We start from the raw sequence: 24,478 nt of genomic DNA, 5'->3' as shown, positions 1-24,478 counted from the left end.
CCCAGAATGAAGAGAACACTGTGAAACACTCATTTTTAAGAAAAGAGAAAAGGATGGTCTCAGAAATGGTCAAACAATGATCTTAGAAATGACCAAATCATCACAGTGATTTTTATGTATGGAAAAAAAATATCAAAAGACCCAAAGAATCCTGTTAAATGTAGAAAAAAATCACATATTGCAAAATGACTAAAATGACTTGTGACAAATTGTCCTTTAGAATGGGGCTGACACAATAGTCCTAGTCAGCAACGAAGGATCCATTGTTTTAACCTCAGTGTAATTTTTTATTCTATTTCATAAGCCAAAAATTAGGCCAGAGATTAGGGAGGATTTTTTTTTTCATTTTTAAAAACTGACAAACATATAGAATTAATTTATAGTAAGGTATCTATTAAAAGTACATGGGAAAAATGCAGGTGAAAACATGAAATCACAGCTAGCTTAAGAGCCAGACTCGGGGAAGTTAGCACCAGTAAGGACAGATGAGTAAGAGAAAGGAGTAAAATAATTAAGTACACGTATTGAGTTTCTATTACGTTCTAGGCACCACTTAGGCCCTGGAGATATAACGATAAATAAGGGGGTAAAATCCTTGCCCTTAGCTTCTCTGGGTAAAACAGAGACACTGTAATAAAAATGTGATAGTAGTAAATAAAAACCAAAGGAGTGAACTGAGGATGGAAACAAGTTTCACAGAGGAGGTGACCCCTGAAGTGACATTCTCTTGTTGGAAAGGAAGGTGTAAGTGTTGTGTGTTGGAGGGCAGCCCAGGCAGAGGGACTAGAACATGCATAGGACAGGGGGGTGGTGTGTCCATAATTTCAAAGTGTATTTTAAAAACCACTTTAGAATCCAGCAGTGTGAAGTATTTTATATCTCCCTAAAATCCCATATTTGCAGATAACACAAACAGGGCATAGGGCATGAGAATGGAGCTTAAAATAATGGGATAAACTTCAAAAATGACCTTGAAACATCAGAGACATTAACTGAAATGAACTGGTCCCTTTTCTTGTGCAAGAAAAACAGTAGTTATAAATACAAAATGCAGAATGGCAGAAAGGGTCTGAAGAGCCAGAGTCGTCCTATTGAACTGCGTGGGGGAAGTAACCAGCAGGACAGGGCAGCTGGTTTTAAAAGAGATGTCAGCACCGAGACAATGAGACTGAAGCCAGAGAAAGCCCCCTGGTTCTAGAATGGTGGGCTCCAAGAAGTCTCTTCAGGTGAACCTCAGTTTCCTCATCTTTCAAACAAAGGGACAGAACCACCTTTAGAATCTCTTTCTATTCCATGATTATTGAGTCAATGATACTTGGGAAGGTTGAAGTACATTCTCAGAGCCAAGAGGTGACCTAAGCTGGAAGACACGGGCTGGACAGCACAGACAGAAGGACTGGGAGCAGTGTGTTGAACCTGACCTGGGAGGTGATTTCAAAACTGCCTTCTACCACGTGATGGATTATTATAAGGAGCATTATCAGCTGTTCTCTATTTCTGGAAGGATGAGAACAACAACAAAAAAAGAGAACAGAAGAAAATGGGATCAAATCGCAGTGAAGCTAGTTAAATAACAGAACGAATTAGTCCCAGAAGTTATGGGCATGCCTTTTGGAAAAGTCTTTAGAAACTGTCTGTCCAAGATGATTGTGGGCAGGGTCACCAGCTGTGGCCACAAGCAGTTGGATGAGCCAGATGTCATTTCAGTGCCCTTCCTATCTCTGTGTTTTTGCAATTGTATAATAGTATGCATAAATAGAGTAATACCAAATTACCCCATTTATACATTTTATGTGTCTATTAATATGGACAACAGTTTCCTTTACATTTTACCAGTAAAGTTTTGAATACAAATGTGATGCAACTTCTCCCCATCACAGCTCTACATTCAGGGCTAATTGCCTCCCAGAACACTTAAGGACTCATTTTTCATTAAGATGGTGAGTAAGGGGGAAGCAGATGGCAGAGTCATGTTATTGATCTGATGATCTTTGCCTGGTTTGTTGAATAAATGGAACTGAATGTATGGTCACTGCATCCAGACTTTTAGGCCTTCAAGGTTCAGTTCAAATTGTGTCAGACAGCAGGTTCATGGGGCAAGAATTCGCTTATTCCTCCAAGGCTTCTAAGATCATTCTGGGGACCAAGTAGAACTCCTCAAACTCCTTCTTTGGAGTCTTACTCTTAAGGAAGAGGATGAGCTCTCTCTTAAGTTTTGCCAGTGCTTTATCTGCATGACCATCTGATTGGATGCCCGTTAGTAATGGATGTCCATCAGTTATGGATATAGACCTAACTTACATGGGCTACGTTCATCTGCAAACAATAGTGTGGATAAAAGGAGGCAAATTATATACTTTTCAGAGGGCCATTGACTCTTTCCCTAAAAGTCCTTAGAGAAAGATGGTTCTGGCCTTAAGTAGTTAATGTTGTTATAATCAGTGTTTACCTTTTATAGAATTACAACACTGCTTCCTTGGGTACTTGCTCCTTCCTGGGCTTTTCATTGAGAATGAAGGATTTTTCACACCCACTGATGCCTTTGGTAGGTTCTGTGACACCATTTTACAGTAAATGGAAGGAGATTAAATAAGCTATCAGTGTAACATGGAATTTTTATCAAAACTTGAATACACTCCTTCCAAATGGATTTGCTAAGGAACCACTGGCCCTTTGAAGTGGTCACCAGAAAAATGTTTATATGAAAAGAAGAAATTCCCAGGGCCCTTGACCCACATTTTCTTAGCATTTTATCAGTCTGCTGGTAAGCAGACATATTTTCTCAAGCCCTTTAATTTTCCTTTTTGCATCTAGGGAATTCATTTGTGTCTGCCATTTCTGGGCCTTGGTGGCAAAAGGTGTGCAATGCTGCTTCCTGGCAACAAGGGGATTATTATTGTTATCTCTTCTTGTCAAGTTTTACACTGTGGCATAATAAACAGGAGGGAGGGCTAAATTTTCTCCCTCCATGGGAGATCCATAGACCTTGGTTCCAGTCCCCATTGAACTATGAGCTAGACAAATCTAAGTCCAATTTCTGAAGTTCCAAAAATTCTAAAATTCTCTGACACTCCGGATTACCCATCTATCCTTACTAAAGGCGGGAGGTGACCTTCTGCTAAATTCCCCTACATGTATGTAATAAAGCAGGACTACTTAATTCATGGCCAATTAAAAGTGAAATATCTTACTAATTGGAAGATTAAATCAGCTATCAGTGTAACATGGTGTCAGCCATCATAATACTAGGGGGCTGATTTAGGCTTTAAATTTTATTCATACCCGCAAATTCTTATTTCATTTTGTTGCTTTGAAGACAGCTTACTGATTCCAGACAAATCTTGATTTTTCCCCTTTGGCTTTGTAAGTTGATTTGTTGAGTTGCTTACTTTTTTTCTATTTTTCTCTTTGACCACAGTATTTATTTGCCAATCAATTGTAGAAATACCTGAACAGAGTGGCAGGTGAAGAAAAGAAAAAGCAAAGAAAAATATGTTGGCCACTCTTTCAGTGCTGGAGGTCTCATTTTTCATATCCATAAATTCTGAGTTTTCATGTGAGTTTGTTTCTATCCCGAAAGTGTTTGAGTTAACTTCTAGAGGGAGTGTTTTACTCACTTTACAGTATTTTTAATTAGCCATGTTCACTATTCTTCAAGTTTCTTGTCCTATTTTTTTTTTCTTTGTTGCCTTGGCACATTAGTCAACTTCTCTCTGTTAACAATGGCACAAAGAAAAAAATTAAAATCTCAAATGGAAGGATCGTGGCCATGTCACTTCACAGAGACACTAGGCAGTGAAAGAAAAAGCTTATACTATCCCAAAAAGGACTAATGGTATTTCACCATAACCACCCCCACTCCTCCCTATCCACATGGAAAAAAAAATTTGGGAAGAACCTTATGGTGTGAGATTTTCTGGTTTTAAATTCTGGCTTGGGGCACCTGGGTGGCTCAGTCGGTTAAGTGTCCAACTCTTGATTTTGCCTCAGGTCATGATCTCATGTGGGGACTGCATTGGGCTCTGCACTGACAGCACTAAGGGATTCTCTGTCTCCCTCCTTCTCTGCCCCTCCCCTGCTCATGCTCACCCTCCCTTCCTCCCTCTCAAAAATAAATAAATAAACATTAAAAAAATAAATTCTGGCTCAATAACTTATTGGCTATGTGGTTGTAGGAAGGTGACTTAACCTCCCCCTGCCCCATGAGTTTATTTTTCTCATCTTTGAAAGAAAAGTGATGATATACTTTATTGGGTGATGATAATTCAAAGAATCATAATGAACATTGAACAGATTCAAAACAAATGGTACGTGTTAATAATAACAACTACAACAGCAATTGATACTTTTTATTTTCCATATACATTTTGTAAGGTTATGTGTCCTAACTATAACTAATATGTAGACAATATTCTATAAGATTCAGAGTTCTTTTTCTGGTCATAAAGGGTGGAACCTAGTTGTGTTCTTTCAAGCTTAAATAAAATGTAAAAATTATTACACAAGAAAGAAATCAACATTCAAATCATAAAAATAGAATAAGTTTATGATAGGTTTAGTATATGCTACATTGGAAATATAAATTGCCTTATTTTTTGTATTATTTTCCCTAATATTCTGATTTTCCTTGAACCTTAAATCTAAGCAAATAAGTTTTAATATATATTTTTCTTTTTTAAGTTTATTTATTTTGAGAGAGAGAGAGAGAGAGACAGAGAGCGAGCGAGCCACCCAGGTGCCCCAAAAGATATTTTCCATCAAAGGTACAATGCTGAGCTTGATTTTAGTCTCTAAGACATGTACTTGAATCCTACATGAATCATAAATACATAAAATCCAGTCTATCAAAAATTATGGGCCTGAAAGTAAAATTATAACCAGTAAATTTTACATTTGTAGGATATATATATATATATATATATATATATATATATATTCTCCACATTTTTTTGGTGAAGTTCTATCATTTAAAGGCAATTAAATTTTATTAATCAGTTAAGTATTTATCAAGCAACTACTAAGTACCAAGAACTTATTAGCTGCTGGGGATTCAAAGACAAAATAAGACATAGCCCCTGCCCACAGAGAGCTTACTACCTGGGGAGGAAGTGAAGAAAAATTCACAACACCCTAGTGACACCCACTAGGAGGCAGTGAAGAACTGAACCAGGAAATCCTAAGGGATTTCAAGGAGAGTGATGTCATGTTTGCGTGGAGGGAACTGAAGTCTTCATGGAAGAGGAACTGGCTTCTGAACTGGGTTTTAGAAACTGGCAGCTGAGCAGGAGAGGGCATTTCAAGCACAAGGAACAAGGGTGAGTGGGACGGACAACACACACGCTCACGGAATCATAGGAAGAAACATACACGTGGAATTACAAGCCTGGCAAAAATCATAAAGACATACCATGTGGTCATCTCCCTTAATTTACAGATGGGAAAACAGAGGGTCCAAGAAGTTAAAAATGACAACTCAAGGGCCCCCGGCTCGCCGGTGGGGCTGTGCAGCTAGGCTCTGGCAAGGTGGAGGAGGACCTCACACCCCAGGGTAAATGTCTGGACTCACTTGAACAGGCAATGAAAAGTCGGCAAAGGTTTACAAGGAAGAGGGTGATGTGATTAGAATCGTGCTCTCTTTTGGCAGGAGTCCAGTGAGAGGCCCAGAAGAAAACTGGAGACAGGAAGAACGGCCAGAAGGAGACGAATGTTCTATCTGCCATAGGGGCAAAATCTAAAAGAGCTTCATGATTATTTGGATGTAAAATGGGAGAAAGAGACAAGAAGGAAAGCAACTCTGGGATTTCAAACTTGAGCCACTCTGAAGCCAACGAACTTCACAGTAACAGTGGGGGAGTAGGTGATGGTAACAGGGAGAGGGGGAAGGGGGAGAGCAGCAGATTCAGGTTGCGATGCTAGTGCTCAACAGGTGAGCAGTGTTGGCTCGAGACCCAGGGTCGGTCAGGAATTAGCTCCCCTGGGAGTGACGAGGGCACAACCCTCGAGGGACAGGATGGAGCCGGATGAGAAGTTGGCTAAAGGATCAAACCTGGGGGATGCCCACCTATATTCAGAAGCAGATGAGGCAGACCAAGAACAGAGGGGTGCTCTACATCCATTATCTGTAAGTAAATTCTACGTGGGTACCTGAGATAGGCCACAGAACACCAGTGGGGAGCGTTTCCAGAAGCTGAGGAGGCAAGGTGGGGACTATTCAGCTGTCGAGCAGGACAGAGACATGGCGGCATGAGAACCGAGGAAAGAGCGTCTGAATGATCACCATTTTGTTACTCCCTTACAATGACATTAAGCTTAGCAATTGTAGATCAGTATTATTTCAACTCTCTTTCACAGCACTGTCTCCTGGTCCACAGCACCTAACACAATTTGTAATTATGGATTCATTGGCATGATTGTGTATTTCACATTTATCTCCACATAGGCTGTAACCTTTATGGGGACAGAAATTCTGTTTTGTTCACTACCATAAACCCAGTGCCTGACATGTAGCAGATACTTCTAAATATTCTCAAATGAATAGAAGATAAAATTCTTTCCTCTTATTGATTTGTGGGCCTTTTTAAAAGCAGGTATGTTTTTGACACAGAGTCATATTTATTAACAATAATCTCAGATGTTTAGCTGTTGCCTGGGCTCTCTGCCTAATTTTATAGTTTATTTTGCGATGTAAGACCCATTTTTCTGCTTTCTTCTTTACGAAGATATATATGGTGGATATCAATAATACTTGGATTTGAGGTGAAAAGGTAACTACCATGGTTTTTTTTATAATGAAGTCTTGATATGGCTCAGTAGTTTTATTTCTTTTTCCAGCCACCAATACCAGAGAGAGTGCTAACATTAGATCAGCAGGTGTGCTTCTACAAGTGTGAAGCTACACTGGCAAAGTTATGGAAGGAAAACAGAGAGACTTAAGGGACAGGAAAACCCAGAAGCCTTTGGAAAATGTGAATTAGCTTTAAAAACTGGCTTCAGAGGAAAGAGTACCACACTGAGAACCTGCAGACCTGCAGTCTGTTCCCAAACCATCTCTGGGATGGTAGACGACCTTCTGCCTCTCACTGGTGCTGTGACATCCCTTTTACTCACTTCTACAGTGGGGCAAGAGGAACTATCTCCATCTTCCAAACATGCTGAGAAGATTGAAAACTAGCCTTCATTAATAACACTATTAAGATATTTTTAAAATTTAAGAATCAGAGAGAATTCTTCTAGTCACTAATAAGAAATATATAGAAATATATAGAAATACAGTTTCTTCACTGGTCCTGAGCAGCTGGAAAGGTTAAGGTACACGTTATCTGCCCTTCCTACACCAAGCTGGTAGACTTAGCATAATCTGTAGTAGAATTTTATAAGAGGATTGGTGTGGGATGCATCCTAGGAATTTACCTGCATGCCTTCATTTTATACACAGGAAAATAGGACCCGGAGACTACTACAAAATTTGCCCACAGACACACAGCTAGTCGGTGGCAGAGTTGGATCTAGATCTCAGGACTTGTGACTCAAGTCCATAGCTCACATATACGAGCTGAAGTTCTTTTCCGTTAATGGCAAGCCCCTTACTGCTATCACATACACTGAATCACAACAATTTGGCGTGGTATGCACATCGCTGCACTTTACAAAGTTCTGGAGTTAAATCATCAAGAAAGATAAATCTATCCTTCTTCTCTCCTTAAGCTCAATGCTTATAGAACCTGCCAGGTCCTTTCTCTTCAACTCTGTATATAAAGCTTTTCAGGAAAAGGAATATCTGGAGTACTCTTGTATGACTGTCCAGAGAAGCACTGTGATGAGGGAGAGTCCCACATGCTGAGGATGCACTTGGTCCTGGATGTGAGTTCTGGCTCATTCTCTCACTAGATGTAGGACCCAGGACTAGTCATTTGATCTCTTTTGGGTTTCAAGGTTTTTTGTGGGTTTTTTTTGTTTTTTTGTCTGTAAAAGTGGGATAATAATAGCTACTTTTCAGAATCATTAAGAGGGTTAAACTAATGACTGTATGGAAAGCACCTGATATAATGCTCAGAACTACTGGTTTGCTTTCTTCTACCTCTTTTTATTTTTATTTTTAATGTTTATTTATTTTGAGAGAGAGAGAGAGAGCACAAGTAGAGACCGAGAAGAAGAGGGAGAATCCCAAGCACGCTCTGTGCTGTCAGCACGGAGCCCAATGTGAGGCTCAATCCCACAAACTGTGAGCTCATGACCTGAGCTGAAATCAAGAGTTGGACACTTAAATGACTGAGCCACCCAGGTGCCCCGACCTACCTCTTTTTCATTCAATTAAACCAAGGTCTCTTTTTGTCATCATTACCCATGGCACGGTGAGTTGACTATCATTTTAAACGTTATACAATATTTCTAGATTTTTCAAAATAATCTGGTCATCCTGCCAAAAGTTCTAAGCCTAAAGAAAAAAAAAATCAAAACCTTAGATGTTGCACTGTCTTCTTTTTGGTAATGCTAGCCTCCATCAAATATGAGGCAAGTTCAGGGCAAAATTCTACTTTGAGTTGAAACACATAGCTCCTTTTTGGCAGTGGACATCTGTGCCCCTGAGATTTTTTAATTCAGTGAGAAGAGTTAATCTGCTTGTTATTAGTGAGAATCCATAAACGATGAAATCCATAATCTCCCATCACAAAGTGATGGCAATCATTATCACTTTCAATTTATGCTTTTGAAGAGCTGTATTTACTTTGTCCACATTTCATCTTAATGTGACTCCAAAACTCCTGGGGACCTTGCTGTGTCCAAGGTGACTGGAGTCATGCTTGGTTGTTCAGTGTCATGCGGCATTTACCTGATGTGTCCTGTTTTCATGGGGATGTCAGTGTTTCAACCTCTACTGATGACACTGTGCAAATCTCAACCCCAGAAATCCCACATGAACCCAAAGAGTGTGGCCTGGTTGGCAGCAGTCTCTCGCACACACACACACACAAAATACAGTCATGAAGCAGCAGGTTTACGGGGGTGGGGGAGCTGGGAACCTAATTAGTCCAGCTCCAGGAATGCCAAAAAGCCTATTTAATATCTTTTGCTTTTACTCTTCTAAGCCACCAAGAGAGAGAATTGCTCACAAACACCTAAATTCATTACATTAAAAAATATTGAGTACATGGGGTAAGCTGAAGGATGAATCTGCAATTTTCCCTTTGACCTCTGTTAAGATGAAAGCCGTGGAAAGGACCTCACACATTTTAGATCCTTACTACTTGCTAGGAATTACTGACATGCTTTCTGGTGGAAGGAGAATAAAGTCCAATGATAATGCCATATGCTAAAAAAAAATTACCAGCTGCTACTTTAAAGAGATGGTTAAAACCTAGCACCTGTGTGTTTCTGAATCATTTATTTGTCAGTACTGAAGTTCAGTTTCGGGGAGAAAACCACCATGCTCCTGGGATGCCTCCACCATCTCCTTGTCCCCAAACTTATCCTGGTCTCAAGTGCCTTCATTCATGGTAAGGAAGAGTGCATTATGAAAAGTGTCACCCAACGTTTCAAAAGCTACATTTCAAAAGGGGCTGGTCAAACATTTTGAGACTGTGCTAAGTACTGCAAGAGAACTTATAATCTAATAAGTAAGACTAATTAATCATTGAATACATTTGCTAATATTTGGAGACATAAATCTCCCAATAGCCAGGGGAAGGCTCCCGGCGCCCTGTCCTTCACATAGTGGGGATGGGTCGGGAGTCTGTCCATAAAGCTCCCCCTCTACCACTATTCTCGTCAAAGGTACGTACGAACTGCTTTCCACGTGTGTGGCACTGTGGCCAGCATGGGCACAGAGATGGACTTTCTGTAAAGATATGAGATAAGCCCAACTCTCGGAATGAGATAACCAACGTCACCATTTCCTTTCCAAGAGCCGATATGGTTCCCCAAAAATCATTGGCATGCACATCCTCTCAAATATTGGATTATATTTTGTTACATTTTAATTGGCTGTGTACACACCAAGTATCTTGATGAAGAGTGAAAAAAATAAATCATTTAGTTTGTATATTGGTATCGGTGTTTGCTTTGTTCAGGGAAAACTGAGATGTGAACATTAGAAAACCCTCTACAGACACTGACTGTGTTTTTTTTGGGGGGGGGAGGAGGGTTTTGTTTTGCTTGTTTGTTTGGTTGGTTGGTTGCAGTGAAGTCAGGAGTTTTTATTTTATTGTTTCCCAACATCTTACCATAAAAACTTTCAAACCTATAGCAAAGTGGAAAGAGAGAATTTTAACAACTGTATTCCCACCACCTAGATTCTACCATTCACATTTACTTTCCTTGCTTTATAATGTATCCGTCCATCTACCCATCCTACTACCCACTCATCAATACTATGTTTTTGATGCATTTCAAAGTAGACTGCAGACAGCAGAGAATACTGTATTTTGAAGTAGACTCAGAGTATACCTACTCTTATAAAAATAGCTGGAAAACATTTGTTAGCTTTTTTTTTTAAACAAAGAACAAATCCATCCTGAATTATGCACACAGATACCCAACATAGCTCAAACCACAGGCTCTGTAAAAAGTATGGTAAGTTAACTCAAGGTTTTGTCTACTGACTGGTTTCAACTCTGCAGACATTTTTAGTACTCCTCAAATGTTGGGCTCTGTGAAGACATGGGCTACGGATCATAGAGAAATAAGTTCTCTGCTACAGATCATCAGGGAAAATTACCTAGAAGGTTAGCAGTAAGTATGTTTTGGTTCTTTAGCTTTATACTCTAGTAGTTTCCTAATTATTCCTTGAATGTAGAAATACAGAGATTTCTATATCTCAATTCCCTCATTTACAGAGTGAGTTTTATACGTATTGCATGGGCTTGTCCTGAGGATCAAATGTGAAAAATAAGAACACACTTTGTAAAGAGTAGAGCACTATGCACATCTAAAATGGCATTAGCGTTAGTAATCATAATGCATCTGTAACAGAACACAGCTAAGGAAATGGCCCACACTGCTACCTGGTTCTTTCAAATCAGTCAAAAAGATCTCAAAGGTTAAAAGGACAGAGTATTGGCAGTTGCCTTCACTCTGCCCATCAGTACGTCATCTTGTCAAGGATTTAGAAGAACCTTGGTGTATATCACACGAACTTGTTTTCATTAGCAAAGTGTTTGTTTTGGAAATCATCCCAGCCTTAAAACAATGCTTCCATTAGCTGGGCATGGTACCTATAATTATTCATCTTATCTGACCAGTGCCAAACTATTCTACTTCCTGCATCCCATTTACATTTACCATGGCGGTTCTGAAAGAAGTGCAAGACGTTCCCTTGGTGTATGACAAAGTACAGAGAATGCTTATTTCTTTCAATGAACATCTACGAATAAGCTTTGGGTGAAAATCCCTGCAACAAGGTATCATCAGATGCCACAAATGACAATGCTAGAGGTGATGGAAACCCTCTGCCCCCACGTGGGAAAATTCTGTTACATGAACATCTGAAGTTTACAAGGTATAAAGTAGTGTAGCTTCCATTTTTGTGCCAGGGTGGATACAAATCAAGAAAGGAGCAGGGTCAAAGCTAGCTAGGGAACCAAGAAAAAAAAAATAAGCAGGGCGGTGAGTTCAACATCAATTACTGTTATTGAGACCTTGCCAGATCTCTGGCACTTTATACTTCAGGGGAATTGAAAAGAAAGACTGATTTGAAATTACCCTAACCCTCAAAAAGCATCCATTTCATAAGTGTTGGAGGGAGCAAATAATCAGGAGATTGAAAAATTTCACATTGTAAGTAAATGGAATAGAATATGTAAAAAGAGAGAAATAGCATGGTTTGTTATTTAATCACAAGTTACACTCAACATTCTGCATATTTACAATATGGACAACATCACAGCGATGAGAAGAACTCCCAGAGGACATATACAGTTACCCTCATTTTCATAATATGCTTTTCATGTAAGAAAAGGAGTTTCAGAAGCAAAGGCTGTGCCATCGGATGGGGAGGATTCCCTGGCCCATGAGCTCCAGCTGTCTGGTGCTGATAACAAGAACACATATTCAGTGTATGTGATATGAAGCTAGCACCCTCTGACATGGTACACATTCCAAAAGTGCAAGTACATTCCTTAATTTGGTTCCATATTTATGAAGCAAACTTCTAATCATGTTTATAACTTTGTATCCTATATGACACACATACTGGGAAAAAAGAAGCTGCCCCAAAGTCAAAAATTTGTTTGCCATGCTAATGAGATTTCTCACTGTAGTTACAACAACAAATTGGGGTGTGTGTGTGTGAACACACATATCCGTGTATATTACACACAAACATACACACGTATTTTACACGTATTTTTAAGAGAAATCCTGGCAAATCTGAATTTATAGCAATGTAGATTTCTAGATCTTTTGGAAAAGTTTGTATTCTAATAAATTCGGTCATGCTTTCAATTAGAATGATGTAAATATTCTCACTGTGCTATGTGGTAGTATTGTTTATTTCTTCTGTTTAGTCCGCATGTTTTGCTCAATTGCTGGTGGTTCCACTCATCTTACCTGACTGTCCAGGAGGAGGGGCACCTGATGATCCTCGCGGCAGGCAAAGAAACACAGTCAGAACAGCAGCTCTGTTCCCAGCACACGGTTCAATGGCTATCGGTTTAGGTGCCCCCTGAAAAAGAAAACAGAATTTTAAATTTGCCTAATTGCTAGGACATTGCTGTTTTACTTTTCTCCTACCTCTATTTCAGTGTTTTAAACTGTACCCTCCTAGTGGATGGGGATATACAATGTCTCATTTTTTAATAGTCCAACTGAATATTTTATTGTAGTAATACCTAGTGTTTTCATAGTAGTGGTCATTAGCAGTTAGAGGGTATTTTTTCTTGGGGGGGGTTAAATATTGGTGCATTATTTTTGAAAAGTATTCTTTATTCTATTTTTAGCGTGTTATTTTTATTTACTTTTTTTTTTGAGAGAGAGAGAGAAAGCGTGTGCACAAGCAGGGGAGGGACAGAGGAAGGTGGGGGGAGAAATTAGGAGGTGGATGCTTAACCGACTGAGCCACACAGGCTCTTCTGTTTTTTGTTTTAATTTAATAGACTTCAAAAAAATTTTTTTAAATGTTTTTACTTATTTTTGCAGGAGAGAGAATGACAGAGCATGAGCCAGGGAGGAGCAGAGAGAGAGGGAGACACAGAATCTGAACCAGGCTCCAGGCTCTAAGCTGTCAGCACACAGCCCCATGCGGGGCTTGAACTCACAAACTGTGAGATCATGACCTGAGCTGAAGCCGTATGCTTAACCCACTGAGCCACCCAGGCGCCCCTAATAGACTTTATTATTTAGAGCAGTTCTAGGTTTGCAGTAAAAGTGAGAGGAAGATAGAAGATTTCCCATATACACCTTGCCCTAACATATGCATAGCCTCCCCATGATCAACAGCCCCCACCTGAATGGTATATTTGCTATAACTTATGAACCTGCATTGACACATCATACTCACCAGGGGTCTATAGTTTATATTAGGGTTTACTGTTGTGTTAGACCATAGTCCATGAGTCTGACATGTATCCGCCATTATGGTATCATACAGAGTATATTCACTGCCTAAAAATCCTCTGTCCTCCACATATTCATCCCTTCCTCTCTACTCCAAACCCTGGAAACCACTGATCTTTTTACTGTATCCATAGTTTTGCCTCTCCCAGAATGTCATATGGTTCAAATCATATAGAATTTAGCCTTTTCAGGTTGACTTCTTTCACTTGGGAATATATATGCGTGTTAAGGTTCTTCCATGTATTTTCATGCCTTGGTAGCTCATACCTTTTCAGTGTCAAATAACATTTCATTGTCTGGATATACTACAGTTTATTTATTCATTTGCCTTCTGAAGGACATCTTGGCTGCTTCCAAATTTCCGAAAATAAAAATTAGGCTACTAGAAACATCCACGTGGAGGCTTTTGTGTGAACATAAGTTTTCATCTCCACTGGGTAAATATCAAGGAGTGTGACTGCTGGATCAACTAATAGGAACATGATTATTAGTTCTTTAAGAAACCATCAACTGTCTTCCAAAGTGACTGCACCATTTTGTATTATCACCAACAGTGAATGAGAGCTCCTCTTGTTCTATATTTTCACCAGCATTTGGTGGTGTGAGTGTTCTGGATTTTGGCTATTCTAATGGGTGTGCTGTGGCATCTTGTGGCTTTAATTTGAATTTTTTCTGATAATATATGATATGAAACATCTTTTCATATTCTTATTTGCTATCTGTATATCTCCTTTGGCGAGGTATCTGTTAAGGTCTTCACACATTTTTAATTGGGTTATTTGTTTCTTTTTATTGAATGTTAAGAGTTCTTGATATACTTTAGAAATAGACCTTTATCAGATGTCTCTTTTGCAAATATTTTCTTCCAGTCTGTGGTTTATCTTTCCATTCTCTTGATATTATCTTCTGAAGAGCAGAAGTTTTTTACTTTGATGAATTCCAGCTCAGTAATTATTTCTCTCACAGATTGTGATTTTGGTGTTGTATCTAAAATGTCATCGTCATATCCCAGGTCATCCAGGTTTCCTTCTATGTTATCGTTTAGGACTTTTATAGTTTTGCAATTTACATTTAGGTGTATGATCCATTTGGAGTTAACTTCTGTGAAGGGTATAAGGTATGTGTCTATTTTCAATTTTTTTCTCTTTGCATGTGGATGTCCAGTTGTTCTAGAACCATTTGTTCAAAAGGCTATCTTTACTTCATTGCATTGCATTTGCTCCTTTGATAAAGATCAATTGACTATATTTATGTGGGTCTATTTCTGGATTCTCTTCTGTTCCATTGATATAATTGTCTCTTCTTTCACCAATATTATACTGTTTTGATTACTGTAGGTTTATTGTAAGTCTTGAAGTTGGATAGTGTCAGTCTTCTAACTTCAATACTGTTTGGCTATTCTGGGTCTTTTCCTTCTCCATATAAAATTTGGAGACTGTTTGTATATATTCACAAAATAACCTGCTGGCATTTTGATTGGGATTGCTTTGAATCTACAGATTAGGTTGGGGAGAACTGCCATCTTGGCAATATCGATTATTCATATCCACAAACACAGACTATCTTTACTTTTATTTAGCTTTTTTAATTATTTTGTTCATTAGAGTTCTGTAGTCTTCCTCATGCAGATCTTATATATATTTTGTTAGATTTATATCTAAGTATTTCATTTTGAGAGGCAGTAGCACAAATGCTACTGTCTCTTTAATTTTAAAGTCTATTTGTTCACTACTGGTATGTAGGCAAGGAATTGACATGTATATTAACCTTGTATTTTGCATCCTTGTTATAATTGCTTATCATTCCAGGAGTATTTTTGTTGATTCTTTTGGATTTTCTACATAGGCAATCATGTCATATGAGAATAAAGACAGTTTCATTTCTTTCTTCTCCATATGTATACCTTTAATTTCCTTTTCTTATCATATTGCTTTAGCTACAGCTTCCAGTACAATGTTGAAAAGGAGTGGTGAGAAGGGGACATCCTTGCCTTGTACTTGATCTTAGTGGGAATGCTTCAAGTTTCTCACCATTAAGCATGATGTTAGCTGTATGTTTTTTGTAGATATTCTTCATCAAGTTGAGGAAGCTACCCTCTATTCTTAGTTTACTGAGTTTTTATAGTTCAGATAGGCTAAATACTTGATTATTTCCCCTTATTTACCAATTTTCAGAATAAGTACTTGTTAGCATTCTCCAAACATGACAATTTATATTATCATTATAAATTTATAACTTTTAACATTTCTGATGTGTTTCAATTGATAGCAGTTACAATTTTGTCATTACTACTTTTGTTAATTGTTCAAATTGTACGATCTTTGAACAATGAGAATGTCTTCAAATTGGTTCCTGAGTTCTGACATGACCACAAATGCCTTTGATAGCTTCCCTGTCTTTTACCTGTCCCAGACCTGCAGTCAGACGTTTGTCTAAGGAACCTTGCTGGGAAATGGTATTAATCCCAGACAAAAGAGGTCTCTATTGCTACTGGGTTGGTTATTGTTCTAGGAAGTTTTGGGCAATAGAGCTCAGTGTCATAAACTGGGTTCCCAAAGAAGCAGATTCCCTGGGAGACAGAGTTAAAAAGCAGAGGTTCTTATGGTTGAAAAAAAAAGGTGGAAGGAAAAGGAAGGAAGCCTCATTAGACAGAGGGAAAAGGCTGAACTGAGATGCAGGCCCAGGAGGAGACCTGGAGCTAGAATCTTCCAACAATTGGGTTTGGCCAAGTGGGCCAGGCCTTTATACTCCCCCCTCCTTCAAAGATTAGTTACTACTTATCATTGCCCATGGGATCATGACCTCAGACAAGGTGTTCCTCTGTGTCATGGTAATCCCAGAAAGGACTGACAGCTGAAGACATCCAACAGAATTCCCAGAAGCTGGGCATCATGTCTTCAGTGAAGGTGGATTTGTGTGAAGTATCAATGTGCCCTCCATACTCAGAGATTTTTTTAAAGAGGAAAGATATACTATGGATTCATAATGAAACTTCCAATTCAAATTTAATCTGTTTTATTTAAACTTCTTTGAGTGTTTGTATCTCTTTTCTTTTACGTCGGAAATCTTGGTATCTAATAATATTGGTAATTACTCTTATGCTACAATACAATTTAAATATAGGATTATATATTACATCTGACAATACAATTAATTAAAATTGACTTCTCTGTAGATTTTATTTATTTATTTTGTCTTAAGTGCATATATGCCACATCTCACTAAGGACATACAGTCAAATACTGCATGTTTCAAATCACTTGAAATAGGTCCTCTCTGTGTGGTTTTGCCACTGATTCCATCCCAACTTAGGTAAGTTTGTGAATTCAGAAGTCCAGTTTGGTGGGATTACCCCCCTTTCCACTTTTATTTAATACTGCTTTAAACTTTTAAGACATTGATATGGTTCCAAGTTAGATCTGGAAAATAAAATACACTCAGAGAGGTCTACTATCTGCTCTCATTCCCATCATGCTGTTCCCTTTTTAGCAAGTGAGTTTTTGTGTGGATGTAAGTTCTCAAATCCTTGGAGTGTATATCAAGGAGTATGACCGCTGGATTGTATGGTGCCATGTTTCATTTTAACACCGAATCCTGGCACGAAAGAGATGTGCTGCAGGCCTACATTTGAATAAATAAATGCACTTCGCTCTATTTGACAGGTAGTCTGTGAGCCACCAAGTTATGCAATTTTTGTTGCTTTCTCACAGTTGTTTCCTGTCACCAATGATGTACTATACCACACAGTTTATCTAATTAAATTCTCACAATCCAAAATGTTTTCTTGGCATATCTTTAATATCACTTCAGTGAAATATGTATGTCATAATCACCAGCTGATGCACTTGTATAAATAATATAACCTTAAAGATAGAGTAAATGAATCTATAATGATTATAGTAGTAATAGCTAGTATTGTATTAAGTACTTACTATGGATTAAGTATTCAAAGTTCTTTACACATATTAACTTGTTTAAATCTTACAACTGTGTAAGATGAGAACACTGACGCAAGGTGAAAAACACTTGCTCAAGTGTATGTAACTAGGAAGTAGCAGGGCTCAGATTTATACTCAGGCAGGCTGCCTCCTGAGTCCATCCTTTCAACCACACAGTGTAGTTTATCATCTGTGCGCATGTACAAACATGTACCCACACACGTGTGTACACACACACGTGCAAGCACACACATATGTGAACACACATACTCCACATACTCCGTGCACACACGTCCAGTGGACACAAGCACGCATGAAGAATTTGGGTTTAAATACAATGTCACCTTTTAAACAGTGAGTATACCATTTTAGCATGGCAAAGGTGATTTTGGCCATTTCACTGAAAAGAAAATGACAGATGAGACCCTGCTGATACGTCAAAGCAACATCTATGCATAAAGGCAAAATGAGATAGAAGAAAAAAAGTACCACTGGTTTAATTATTAGAACAAGTGATTTGTTTAGTTTTTTGTTGATCACATTTGAAATCTTCAGAAGAAATACAGACATTCACCAAGAATATTTTAGAATACTGCCGTTTTCAGAAAGTTTAACGAGGCATTAAAGATAAAATATGTCCCCTTTCATGTAAAACTTAGACTGAAATTTCTGGTGACAACAGTTTTATGTGGTTATAAAGGATTTCTCCTTTATAGCAACATAAATCTCATGTTTTAAAATTATCCTCATACAGATACATTTTGGGAGGTTTCAATATAAAGGTGAAAGTGGTCCTGATGGAAGAAGTAAAGGCCATAAAAATCTTCCAAGAATATGCTGTAAGCCATGTTGCAATACTTGTATCAAGTTGCATGATCTACGGTTTTACAGTTTAAAGCTTACATTTAATTTAACAGACTTATTTTTGAAAATGTTAAGTCAAAATCAGCATAAGTACATAGATATTCTCCAATGATGCAAATATTTAGAGAATAGGCTTGTCATATTCCAAGGCTAACAGAAAAATACTATGAATGTTTTGAGCCATATTTCCAGGCTTCTGAAATTTATTCTAATTTAATAAATGCAAAGTATATGTAAAGGTCAATTGGTTAAAATATACTAAGAGAAAAAAAAATGAATTCAGGTTTAAATAATGGGGACAGATCAGAAATATTAAAATCCCCTTTAACATACACCCCTTTAATATACCTAAGACATAATTTATCCTTTTCTACCATCAGGCAAGGCTTTCTTTTTTGTTTTGTTTTTAAGGTCTCAATGCAATAATTGGAACTATTCAAAATATCCAAGTTTATGTTAAAATACTGTATTAAAAATATTAGAAGAAAATAATTTTATGATTACAACAAGATAAAACAACAAACAAAAATAGTTGAGAAACAGTGGCTCTTGGTGTAGGGGATTTAGAAAAACAAGAAACAATTTGAGAGCACATCAATTGATTGTGTTGTCAGGCTACTTTTATACTCGAAGAAAAGGTTTTAACCATCAAGTGCTAGTGTGAAATGCGCCAACTGGGAGAAAAATCAGTAAAAAATAAATTTCAGGTGGAAAATGGCTTAATTATTTAACATCAGAGACTCAGCAACAAATAGTGTAGTAAAATATCTTGACCATGGAAAAGGAATTCTGCTTGTATGAAAAGCCTCTTGTGTAAAAGTGTCCTTATAATAATTCCCCACTCTTAATTCTCCAACTGTTGTAGAGAAAACAGTCAGAAATTTCTTTATATTGATAAACTACATGAAAAGAGCTTATAATTCTATTTTCAAATCAAATTGGCTTACAGCTTTTTATTTCTGGCCACAACATTTTCATAAAAGGACAGCAGCAAAAAAACATTAATTATTCATTATATTAAAAATATTAGTGATTAGCACAGCTCTTTGACACTTCCGCCAAGAATTCACATATCTCCAAAGAAATTGTGACAAATCTCACTCTCAATAAAGAATTTTAAAGGAAAAAAAAAACGCCTTATAGCACTTGAATTTTGCAACAGAAATTAGCAAAACACCACAAATGATATTTCTGATACCTTGAGGTTTGCCACTTGTTTAGCGATAGACACATAACCATGAATCAAAATCATTTCACAATGACATAACATGTTTACTGAACTGTGTAATTTATCATGCATTTTCCATGGCTGCCTTTGAAAAAGATAAGGCATGGGTTTGCTTGCCCATAGCACTCAGACACTGTGATTTACTTCCAGACATTTTCATATTTGTTGTACCGCAAGAAGCTGGTTTTAGACCGTGCCAGAAAATATCACTGACAGTTATATAATTAGCAGTCCTTGTTTATTAAGGACACAGCACTTTTAGAGTGAAAAAGACTTGTTTTGTTCACTCTGGTGTTTTTGAAACTATTGTATTCGTATTTTCAAGTTCTTGTTTTTGGAGGCAACAATTCTCTGTTATCTCTTCCCATTTTCCAGCTATGGAAAACAAGCAAGTTACCAGAGAAGCTTCTGGAATCATAAGGACTTTCGAGATGACAGTTCTTAAAATTCACAATGATAGACATGTTCTGTAAGTGAGGCCATTATTTGAACCCAGGAAATAGCCAGGGAAACTGCTGCTCCAAGAATCACTGGATGTTTGGAAGATACTAATGGGCAAAATGGGCTGCTTACTTGCTCCTTCCTCCATTGGCGCTCTCAAAGAGTGAGCAAACGAGTGAGTGATTCACTTCTAGACATCATAGCGAAGCTGCATCACTGGAAACCCTAACCCCAGCAGCTGAGGATTTAACAGAATTATTTGAGGTCCGTGGACTAGTCTTTACAAGGTAAGCAGGGTTTGGTCTAATACTCTCGGCCTCAAAAGATAAAAAAAAAAAAAACAGAAAAGAAAAAATGTGTTATTCCTTTCTCAGAAACGTTCACTAGTCTCAAAGTAAGGTGGCAAACTCAAAATCCTTCAAGGCTCAGGTGGGTAATTTAATAATAGCTAACATTTAAGTGCTCATAATATGCTTTGTGCTAGGCTACATGCTTCCGTGAGTTTAATCCTACCCCTTGAGACAGGAACTATGCCCATTTGAAATTATGAAACTGCAGCTCTGAGTGTAAGGAACATAATGAAGGTGGTAGACCTAAAAAAGACCTACAAGACGAAACCATGATTTGGAACTAAGTAGCCTATCTTCTGAGCATGTATGCCTAACCACAATGCATAATGCCTACAGTAGGTAAGAAGACTGTCTGAACTTCTAGAATAAGAAAACAAGTAGTGGTGGGTACTAGAGTGAACTAAAAAGTATAAGAGTTGTTTAAAGACGCCAAATCTCAAAATTGTTGCTGTCCAAAGAACACATCTATGGGTCAAAATGGTTTCATGACTTCAATCGCTCTGTGATTGCTGTAACATGGAGTCCAAAATGGCATTTTGGGATTACCATGCTCTTGTGTCTACCCACTCATCAAACACCATCTTTTATTCTGCACAAGCTCTGCATTTTTGTCAATGTAAGTGTTCACTGCTCAACAACTGTGCCCAGGGTTTCCAGAATCTGTGCCTTCTGCACTTATAATATCCCTACTGTCTAGGAGATCCTTCCTATATGCCTTTAGCTTTTCTGAAATTATTCATCCCTTGAAGCCAACTCATCCATGAATCTTTCCTTGGTCTGAGGTATTGAGTCTCTCCGTCGTTAGTTCTTTAACGGTACCTTTTCTGGCCCTCTTCATTTTCCATCTTGAATGACGCTTGCGTAAATACCCTGTCATCCCACTGGAACAATCTCTTTGAGGAGAGGCCCAGTTTCTTATTTATCTCTACTGCCTCTGTACTCACTTGCTCTCTTTGAAAGGTGCCTGTGCCACCTTTGGGGACTTAAGTCTCCCAATATTTTACTCTTTTATTGATGTATATACTGTATGTCTCTTTTAGCTTCCTGCTCTAAAAAGCCAGATATCATCTTGGATACCTCTTTACCTTACCTATAGTATCTACTGGAGTACATGTTTCACATGGTGAGTAGAGTGAATCAAACAATAAATGAAATTGCAACATGGTAGGCATGACTCAGTTTCTCTAAATTATGGAAAGTGAAGGGTTAATAAAACACTGAAAAATAATATTAGCTACCATTTGTTGAGTACTCACTAGGTTTCAAGTGATATGCTAAGCATTTTACATGCATTATTGTGTTATTTTGGTTCATAAGATGAAGAAATTGAAACTCAGAGAGGTCAGATAATATTCTCAGGGCGATACAGTGAGGGAGGGGCAGAGCCAGGATTGAAACTCCCATCTGTCTGATTCTAGTATCTTGGTTTTTAACCACCGCATGATACTGCTAAAAATACAGCCTAAGAAGACAAAGAACTTCTCATTCTTTCCGCTTGGCTATTAATAGTAGGAATGAACTTAAGATATCAGTAATAAAAATTATATGCATATACCTGCCTCGTTCCTGACCAGGGTTCAGAACACTTGAGTTCTTGGACCAACTCTGCTACTATGTAGTTGTGTGCTCCTGGGCATGTTTGAAGTCAATTTCCCCGCGTGACAAATGAACACGTTAGGTTATGTGATTTTTAGGGTCCCTTTAACATTCTTCGGCTATGATTTATGGACAATTTCCAGAATGTGTGATGTACCAATATCTAATACTTAGTCTAAGTACAGTGAAATTTGAAATTTCCAATCATTAGTAATTTTTTTCTTGTTCAGTTACTTTAAATGACACATCTAATTTTTAAAACACATTATTACACCATATGATGAATACATCACATAAGACTAAATGGCCACCACTGCATGCCAAAAAAGCAATTAGAAAATTGAATCAAGGAATTAAGGATTAATGTGGGTATGTTATACCTGTCAGCAGCAATAAGTGTTTTGACAAGGACAGAATAAAGTCTGACAGTATGCACAAATACTGATCTGATATATGAGTGAAATATTAAAAATGCAAACAACTGCACATTAATCACTCGAACATTTCCCTACTAAACCACTTTTAATGCTGTTCTTATCAGAATCCATCTATAAATAAAAATGAGTCTTTTCAACAGCGTGCACAACTTGGTATTTGCAGTTTAATGAGTGTTTATATTGATATGAAATTTAGTTTTTAGTCACTTTAGTAAAATAGAATTAATTTACTGAGCATAGAATTAAGTCAGCCTGGCAGCCTGGCTCACAGCTAATCAAGTGCGTTGATTCCATAGGATCAACAAATACCAAGACTCTAGTTTTGGAGCACAGATTCTCTGATTCCATTGTTTACACTTGGGGAAAATGAAAGTGAAAATCATATTCTTTATTTACTATTTGCTTTGCATGAAATGATAAGGGGAAAAACACATTAGCTTGCTTTACTCACTAAGAGAAGAATTCATATTAATAAAAGAAATTAAGTTGATGGACACTGTCAAAACCAGGGTTAAACTGCATTAGAAGCAAATTCAAAGAGAATAAAGTATTACATGTGGGAATAGGGAAAGGAATAAAACATAATATTCACAGAATCAGTATGCTGCTCTTGAGATTCCAAAGGATTCCAATTTTAAGCTTAATTTTCATACTGTATCAAATACATTTTTTCTTTGTTGAAATGCCTCCATATTCAATCTCTGTTCAAAATCTCTTACTACACACACACACACACACACACACACACACGTTTATATCCATAGTATAATACCTGGTTTAACTGAGTTTTGCTGTTATTTTAATCGTGTGGCACTGAGTTGGTGGTGATAGCAGTGGTTTTACTATTTATTTTTAAATAGGTAGTTAGGTCCCAGAAAACGAAAATATTATCTCATTTGGAGATCTTACATAATCATGCTTTGCCCTGAGTTAGTCAAGAAATACGAAGGTTAATAGGAAGTGACTTTAAACATACTATCTTTAAAAAGTTGATTCCTGATAGTATTTTTTAAAAGTTGAAATAGATTATTTATTAAATAACTGCCACAATTGGAGTTTAACAACCTGTACTTTTTTCCAGTGCAAAAAGCAACCTACCCACCACACTTCATATATTAATTTCAAATTGGGACCATTCCTTCAGACCTCAAAAGGTACTAAGTGTGAGAGACAAATGTGCCTGCCAAATCAAGTGACTTCCCATCTAGCTTAAGCCCAGCCTTTGTGCCCTGGTTCAGGCCATTCCATCCACCTAGACTGCTCCATCTACCATTTCTGCAAGATCTGACTCAAAACTCATCTGCAGGAAACCATCCCAGGTCATCCTAAGCCACATCAAGACCTCCTCACTCTACACTATCTCAATAATTATGAGTTAGCCATTTTTTCTATCATAACCATTGAAGGGAAGTATAATGTAGTGGTTAAGAGAACAACCTTAAGCGATCACTGCCTGGCTCAACGTCCTGCTCTCTCATCCATTCAAGTGTGACCTTGATCAACTCACAGCCTCTCTCTGTGCCTCAAGTTTCTCATCTGGAAAATGGAGTTAACTATACCTTCGTAGTGTTGTTATAAAGATTAAAAAAGACAATAGAGCAGAGATAATACGTTTTCCACCTCTATTAATGGTTTGAAATAGATTTATTAAGAAATTCAGTCTCTAGAAGAGAATTTTATTGATGGCTTATTGGGGGTGGGGGGAGATCTGATCTCAATGACAAACTTCCCACACATGTCACATCAACACTGCTACTGAAAATCTGCCTATTTTTCCCATTTGTGTTCCCTGTTTTTTTTTTTTTTCAAGGTGTCTGATCCCTGAGCATTCTGTGCTTCACAGAGTAGACCTACCCTGGCACCTAAGACTGTGCTGTTCAATAAATATTTTATGGATGGGGCACCTGGGTGGCTCAGTTGGTTGGGTGTCCGACTTTGGCTCAGGTCATGATCTCACAGTTCAGGAGTTGAAGGCCTACATTGGGCTCTACGCTGATAGCTCAGAGCCTGGAGCCTGCTTTGGATTCTGCGTCTCCCTCTCTCTTTGTCCCTCCCCCACTCACGCTCTCTCTCTCT

General features: G+C 37.9%; 1 protein-coding gene across 1 annotated transcript in view; it reads right to left on the bottom strand.

Annotated features, from left to right (window-relative positions):
- The window catches only part of ATRNL1 (attractin like 1), a 754,994-nt gene that overhangs the window by 97,019 nt on the left and 633,497 nt on the right, over window positions 1–24,478 (bottom strand). The window contains exon 28 of the mRNA XM_027063193.2: window positions 12,544–12,658. Coding sequence (XP_026918994.2) covers window positions 12,544–12,658 — 115 coding nt within the window. The remainder of the gene's footprint in view (window positions 1–12,543; window positions 12,659–24,478) is intronic.

Source organism: Acinonyx jubatus, chromosome D2 (genome assembly GCF_027475565.1).
Source record: "Acinonyx jubatus isolate Ajub_Pintada_27869175 chromosome D2, VMU_Ajub_asm_v1.0, whole genome shotgun sequence".
Lineage (NCBI taxonomy): Eukaryota > Metazoa > Chordata > Mammalia > Carnivora > Felidae > Acinonyx > Acinonyx jubatus.
This window is presented reverse-complemented; position numbering and strand designations above follow the sequence as displayed.